Source organism: Oxyura jamaicensis, unplaced genomic scaffold (genome assembly GCF_011077185.1).
Source record: "Oxyura jamaicensis isolate SHBP4307 breed ruddy duck unplaced genomic scaffold, BPBGC_Ojam_1.0 oxyUn_random_OJ101838, whole genome shotgun sequence".
In the NCBI taxonomy this organism is placed as follows: Eukaryota; Metazoa; Chordata; class Aves; order Anseriformes; family Anatidae; genus Oxyura; species Oxyura jamaicensis.
The window spans coordinates 122-7,199 of NW_023312207.1; the positions used below are offsets into that span (position 1 = coordinate 122).

At 66.9% G+C, this 7,078-nt stretch overlaps 1 protein-coding gene across 2 annotated transcripts; it reads right to left on the reverse strand.

The window, feature by feature from the left end:
- Positions 1-753: 753 nt before the first annotated feature.
- On the reverse strand, positions 754-3,185 carry LOC118160129 (calumenin-like). Of its 2 annotated transcripts, none has more exons than XM_035314660.1 (2): positions 3,133-3,185; positions 754-997 (listed from the first exon to the last, which is right to left on the reverse strand). In XM_035314660.1, exon 2 carries the CDS (start codon positions 983-985, stop codon positions 761-763), a length of 225 nt encoding a protein of 74 aa, XP_035170551.1. In that variant the 5' UTR covers positions 986-997; positions 3,133-3,185; the 3' UTR covers positions 754-760. The 2 variants fall into 2 exon arrangements, with proteins under 2 accessions (XP_035170551.1, XP_035170550.1); XM_035314659.1 differs by having other exon boundaries at positions 754-999; positions 3,127-3,161.
- Positions 3,186-7,078: the final 3,893 nt, after the last annotated feature.

Here is a 7,078-nt window from a genome sequence, read left to right on the forward strand (position 1 = left end):
GGTCCCTCCGCGTCCTCGGGGCTGCAAGGAGCCGAGCAAGAGCGGCACAGCCCCGACCCTGGCGGCTCCCGGGGCTTCGGGTGTGGAAATTTGGAGGCTTTTTGTGAAAACGGGGAGGTTTTTCGTGAAAATGGGGCTTCAGCGCCACGCGCCGGGTACCCGCAGGGGGTGCTGGGGGGTCTTGGGGGAAAGGGGCAGGGGGGTGGGCGGCCTTTTGTGGCCCCCGGGGGTGTTTTAGGCGGCACCTAAGAGAAGAAGAGCCCAGAGGAAGGGTGGCCGGCCCGGTCCTGCCCCTCCTCGTGGGGCCGATTCCCCCCCTCCCAAAAAAAAAACCCCGAGCAGGGGCAGGCGGGGAGCCCCCCGAGCCCCCCCCCGGGGGGGAAGGGCGGAGGGGGGGGGGGGGGGGGGGGGGCTGCTCAGGGGGGGTCGAAGCCTTCCCCGAGCCAAACGGGAACAACTGCGGCGGCAGCTGCGGCAGGTGGCAGCGGGAGGCGCGGCAGCGAGGTTAATTTTAGAGTTAATGGGAACGAAACGCGCCCGTTTTTGTGAAGCCGGGGGCAGGGCGGAGACGGGCGAGGAATTCGGGGGCCCTGGGGGGGCTTCCTCCCACCTCCCGGGGGGTGGGTTTGGGGGGGGGGGCAGGGAGCAGCACGCGCGTGGGCAGCGGCTCGAGGAGCCTTAGCGGGAAGAGCTCGGCACCCCCCCGGAACGCGGCGACGTTTTGGGGCCGCCTCCCCCCCCTTTCCGGGGTGGTTTTCCCTTACCCCAGCCTCTCCTTGCTCTCCTCCGGCGTCAGCTGGTCGAAGGTCTTGGCCTCGTCGGCGCCCAGGAAGGCGTCGTGGTCGTAGTCGAAGCTCTGGGCGTCGTCGTGCACCTTGTCGCTGAGCTGCGCCTCGTGGTGCACCCGCTCCTTCTTCTCCGTGGGCTTGGCCCACACGCAGGCCACCCAGAGGGACAGGCAGAGGAGGAGCTGCGGGGTGCTCATGGTGACCGCTGCGCCTGCGGGGACACGGGGGGGGGGCTCAGCGGGTCGGGATGCGGCCCGCTGTCAGCCCCCGGGGGCGCTGGGCCCGGTTCGGTGGTGCTGGGAATCGCCGCCCCGCTCGGTTTTGTCGTGACTGGGGGGTAAAAGCGGCGCCTGGAATCCTCCCCGTGGCGATCCTCACGGCCGCGGCTCCGAGGGGACACAGCCGAGCCCCTGGCACGCGGAGGGGGAGGAGGAGGAGGAGGAAGGACCGGCCCCGTGGGCGTCCCGGTGATGAGGGATCGGCCACGTGGCGCGGGGAAGCTGTGCTCGTGGCCGCGAGGTGCGAGGAGAAGGGGCTGAGCCCAGGGGGAGGCTTCGAGCACCGGGACGGAGCCGAGTCCCCATGGGGCCAGACCCAGGGAACGCCCGCACGGAGCCCCCAGCTCTACCCCCTGCCTTCGTTAGCTAATTGGGGGCGCCTGATGAGCCCCTGGGCAAGCCAGCCATGGAATCCCAGAATCACTGGGGCTGGAAGAGCCCCCCAAGATCTGGTCCAGCACCCCTCTGCCACCAATGTCACCAATGTCACCACTGAACCACGTCCCCAAGCACCACGTCCAGCCTCTCCTTGAGCACCCCCAGGGACGGTGACTCCCCCACCTCCCTGGGCAACCCGTCCCAACGCCTGCCTGCTCCTTCTGAGCAGAAATGTCTCCTCATTTCCCACCTGAACCTCCCCTGGCACAACTCGAGGCCGTTCCCTCTGCTCCTATCACTGGTTACCTGTGAGCAGAGGCCGACCCCCAGCTCCCCACCCCTTCCTTTCAGGCAGTAGCAGAGAGCAATGAGGTCTCCCCTGAGCCTCTTCTTCCCCAGACCAAACACCCCCAGTTCCCTCAGCCGCCCCTCACAGGACTTGTGCTCCAGGCCCTTCCCCAGCTTCACAGCCCTGCTCTGGGCACGCTCCAGGGCCTCGATGTCCTTCTGGTGCTGATGGGCCCAAAGCTGACCCCAGCACTCGAGGTGCGACCTCAGCAGAGCAGAGCACAGGGGGCCAATCACCTCCCTGCTCCCGATGGCCACAGCATTCCTGCCACAAGCCAGGACGGCGCTGGCCTTGGTGGCCACCCGGGCACGCTGCCGGCTCGTGTTCAGGTCACTGACCACCACCCCCAGCTCTTTTCCTCTGCAGTTTTGCAGCCTCTCTGCCCCCAGCGCTGCGCGGGGTCGCTGTGGCCAAAGGTCGTTGTGACCCAGCACCAGGCCATGGAGAGCCCCAGGAGAACCACGGAAGGGCCGGGGCTGGAAGGGACCTCAGGGATCACCCAAATCCCTGCGCAGGGCCACCACCCGCTAGATCAGGTTGCCCAAGGCCCCATCCAGCCTGGCCCTGAACACCCCCAAGGATGGGGCATCCGCAGCTCCTCAGGGCAGCCTGGGCCAGGGCCTCGCCGCCCCCTGAGGGAAGATTTTCATCCCAACGTCTCATCTCCATCTCCCCTCTTTTAGCTTAAAGCCCTTCCCCCTTGGCCCATCGTTATGTACCCGGGCAAAGAGCCCTTCTCCAGCCTTCCTTCAGCCCCTGTAGGCGCTGAAAGGCCGCCAGGAGCCCCCCCCCCCGGAGCCTTCTCCCCTCCAGGCCGAGCACCCCCGGCTCCCTCAGCCCCACAGGGGAGGTTCCCCAGCCCCTTCACCCCCCTCCAACAGCCCCCGCGTCCTCCCGGTGTTAGTGCCCACACCTGGGGGCAGGGCTCCAGGGGGGCCCTCACGAGAGCAGAACCCCGCGGGGGGCTCGGGGCCTCCCCCCCGGCGCCACGTCCCGGCCCCCGGTCCCCTCCCGGTCCCCTCCCAAGGCCCCGACCTCTGCCGGTGACCGGGGCTGGCCCGAGGCCGGCCGAGATGAACGGAGGGGACGCGAGGGCCGAGGGCCGGGCGGACGGACGGGGTCCCCGCGGCTCAGGACCCCCCGGTGCCGGTACCGCCACCACGGGGGGGGGGGGGGGGGGGGAGGGGGGCTCGGAGCAGGCCAACGGGACCCCGGGGTGGGCCCGGTGACCCCCCCCGACCCCCTAAACCCTTTCATTCCACCCCCAATCATTCCATTTCACCCCAAATCCTGCCATTTCGCCTCAAAACCAGCGCCCCCCTGCCCCGTCAGCGGGCGCCGCCGCCGCCCGCTCTCCCCTCCCGCTCCGCCGACCGGAAGTGGGCTCCTCGCCACGCCGCTCGGCCTTCCCCCCCCGCCGCCGGCCAATCGGAACGCCGCTCCTTCCCCGCCGCCGCCACGCGCGGAGCGCCGATTGGTTCGCCCGCCCGTCCGTCACGCTCTCCCCGCCCTCCTCTCCGCCTTCTCTTCCCGGCCCCGCCCCCGCCCGCCGAGGCCCCGCCTCCCCGCGCGGGGTGAGGGCGCTGATTGGCTGCAAAGCGCCACGTCCTCACGCGCGCGCCGGCAGCCGGCCACGCCCCCACCGGCCCCGCTCCGCCACTGCGCAGGCGCAGCGGGGGAGAGGGGGGGGGGCTGAGGGTGGGGGGGTGGGGTGGGGGGCGGTGGTCACGTGGTGCGGGAAAGGGCGGGAAGAGGCAGGCGGCGGCCGCGAGGGCGGCGCCATTTTGAGGGGGGCGGCGGCGCCATTTTGAGGGGCGCCGAGGGGGCAGCGGGGGCCCCGCCGCCGCCTTTTTCGGCCCTCCTCGCCCCGCCGAGGGGCTGCCGGCCGCCAGCTCTCTGCCAGCAGCGTGGCGGAGGCGTTTTGAGGGCGTATCTTCCCCTCGCGCCCCGGGCAGCGCCTGCTGGGCGAGGGGAGCTGGTGGCCAAGATGGTGCCCGCCCGCCTCAGGGGGCGAGGTCCGTCAGGGTGAGCCTCAGGCAGCACCGTCCTGCCGAGGTGCCCCTTCTCCACACTTCATAACCCGAAATCCCTTAAAGCCCCCAAATTCCACAACGGCTGGGTGTTGGGACAGACCTCGTGGATCACCCGGGGCCAGCTAAGAGTTAGGAGAATCTCAGCAAGCAGAGCGCTGGCAGCATTGACCTGGTGGATGCTGCTTGGCGCCTTCGCTAAATACCGTGGCAATTAATTAGAGCGAGAAGCCTCGGGCCCCTTACCGAGGTCGGTCTCTGCGCAAAGACAAGAGGTCAGCCGGCGGCGGTGAGGAAGAGTCGCCAGCCTTCATCGGCCACCGCCAGCAGACACCGGGCAAGGCAGGCGGGAGGAGCTGACGGAAACGAATTAAAATTGCGGTACGAAGCGGGGACGGGTTGTGTGTGCTGGGAAACCTGACGTGTGCGTGGCTCTGTGCTGCCTGTCACCCTGGCGAGTTGGCGCGTCGCCCGTGCGCGGACTCCCGCGGAATCGACTAGGTTGGAAGAGAGCTCCGGGATCACCGAGTCCATCCTCCGAGCCAACGCCGCCCGGCGCTGAATCAACGCGCCTCCTTTATCATCTTACACCTCCTTTATCATCTTACACCTCCTTTATCATCTTACATCTCCTTCGCAGTCTTACCAGGCACGGAGCCTGCTTTAAGTCACCGGCCCGCGCCGTGGCAGCGCGGTGACGCAGCGGTGTCGGCGCCGGGAGTCCTCGTCACGCCGCGAGGCGCCGTGACCACAGCGGGCCAGAAAGACACCCGAGCAGCCCGGGGACGCGATGCCGGCGAGCGGACGGCGAATTTTACACGTTTAGGTCCATTTTGGATGAAAAAAAAAAAAAAACCGCTGCGTGATGTTAGAGCCGCGCGGCACGAGGTGATCCCATCGGCAGGGAATGCTGCGCGCTCCCACCCCGGCCGGCCGCTTTACCCGGGGCAGCATCATGTTGCTATTTAACGCCGCGCTGCCTCAGCGTATCGTGACACATCAGCTCGCCGCCGAGCCCCGGGCAAAGAGCGCTATCGGTGAGGTCAGGTCTTAATCACGTCGGATGAGATGCGCGCGTCCACGTCTGCGCTGGCCGTCTAGACTCCCGCTGTAGTCACTGGAAAGAAATAGGCACTTCCAGGGCGTGATTCATCTCATCCTCGAGTAAATGCCTAAATTAGGTCAGAGGAGCTGTACCCTCCGGGAGCGCTTCTCGCCGGGCTTCGCGCTCCGCGGCAGATGCTCGCGCTGGACGCTTGCAGTAAGACGAGACGATTCCCACCCCCTTTGTGTCACGGCGAGCGATTTTGCAGCTGACGGTTCGGAGCTCACCCCAAACTGTTAACCCGCAGAGCCGGGAAAGAAATAATAAATGTGTGTGAAAGTTCCCTGAAAAAAAAAAAAAAACAGCGCTTTGTTTTATTTTTAAATCTCTGTAGCGCTGACACCAGAAGATGATAAACTCACCGCGCTCGCGACGACGTCGCTTCCGCAGCGTGATCTGCGCCGGCGATGGGTTGCGCGTGGTGGGGTGGGTCCCTTATCAGAGGGCTGCGGGCAGAGTTTAAAATCAGGAGATTTTGGAAAACGCAAGATGTTGTTTTTTAAAATGAGAGGGAGGGGGGGGGTGCGCAGTGCCAAAACTTTCATCTTTGTGCTTTCAGACTTCTCTTTATGCGCGGGGAGACTGGAAACTTTTTTTCCCCTTGTTACAGAGGAGCTGGCGCCGTTATAAAACCGGATCCAGAGGCTCGCAGGGAAGCTCCTGACACCGCACGGCTGCTGATAAAGCCCCCGAGGGCCGGGAACGCGCCGTGAGATCCCTCCGGGGCGTGGCGAGGGAATGCTGCAGGGAACAACGAGGAGGCAGGAGCACGGAGAGAACCCCGGCACCGTCCCCTGCAGCACGTCCCGGCGGGATCCCACCCGGAGCAGCACCCCCGGCACGGGCTCGGCGAGAGGCCGCGGGGCGCCAGGAGCGCGAGCGCGCCGTTGGCCGCGCCGCCCGCCCGCAGGGCCAAGGGCTGACGCCGCCGCTCAAGCCCCCCGCGGGGGGTTTAGCGGTGACTCAGCCCCGGGCTCTGCGCTGGAATTCTGGCCCTGTTCTCATCGCCGTTGGGCCCGCAGAGAGCCGCGGAGGGGAGAACCGAGCGGTAACCCGAGGCTCCTCCCGTGTTTTTCTGGCAGGAAGGGAATGTTCTCCCCAGTGACCCCTCGGAGGAGGTCAGGGTGCCCTCTGCTTCCCACCCTGACGGCGTTGCTGATAAAAATCCCCACCCGGCTCCACCCGGGCGCGAGCTCCCGCCGCGGGTGGCCGGGCCGCGGGCTCGCGAGCCCCCGGGGTACCCCGACCGTCCCCACGAAGCGACCGCTGGCCGCCGGGTCAGCTTTTTGCGCCGGCCCCATCGCTCGCCGCTTCCCCCACCGCCCGCCGGACCCTCGCGTTCTCCCTCCGCAGAGGTGCTCGCGCGCAGGATCCAAGTCGCGTCCCCTTGGCGATGAGCTAACGCAAACGCTGCCGCCAAGTACCTCGTCAAAACCCTTTTCCCCAAGGGTCGGGCCATTCACACAGAATCTTTTTTTCTTCTTTTTTTTCCCGTTCTTCCAGCCTCTCGGCGTCCCCACTGACGCGGGTAAAACCCACCGCCCTGACTCCAATTTCCCCGTTTCAAGGTTCCCCACCCCCCTCCCCGATCCCTCCGGGGCCGTTCGGTGGCACTGCCCCGCGGCGTTCCCTTCCTCCCCCGGTCTCGCCGTGCCCATCGCCTCGCCCCCAGCCGCCGCTTCGAGCCCTGGCCCCTCGGAGAGGCTCCAGGACGACCGAGTGGAGCAGGACCCGCGTCACCGAGCCACTGCCGTGGGTTATGGCCGTGGGTTATGGCCGTGGGTTACAGCCGTGGGTTACAGCCGTGGGTTATGGGTTATGGCCGTGGGTTATGGCCGTGGGTTACGGCCGTGGGTTATGGGTTACGGCCGTGGGTTATGGCCGTGGGTTATGGGTTACGGCCGTGGGTTATGGCCGTGGGTTATGGGTTATGGCCGTGGGTTATGGCCGTGGGTTATGGCCGTGGGTTATGGCCGTGGGTTATGGGTTACGGCCGTGGGTTATGGCCGTGGGTTATGGGTTATGGCCGTGGGTTATGGCCGTGGGTTACGGCCGTGGGTTATGGGTTACGGCCGTGGGTTATGGCCGTGGGTTATGGGTTATGGCCGTGGGTTATGGCCGTGGGTTATGGGTTATGGCCGTGGGTTATG

Excerpts from the sequence above, each read along its gene's own strand:
- LOC118160129 (XM_035314660.1), bottom strand. The coding sequence starts at position 985 with ATGAGCACCCCGCAGCTCCTCCTCTGCCTGTCCCTCTGGGTGGCCTGC.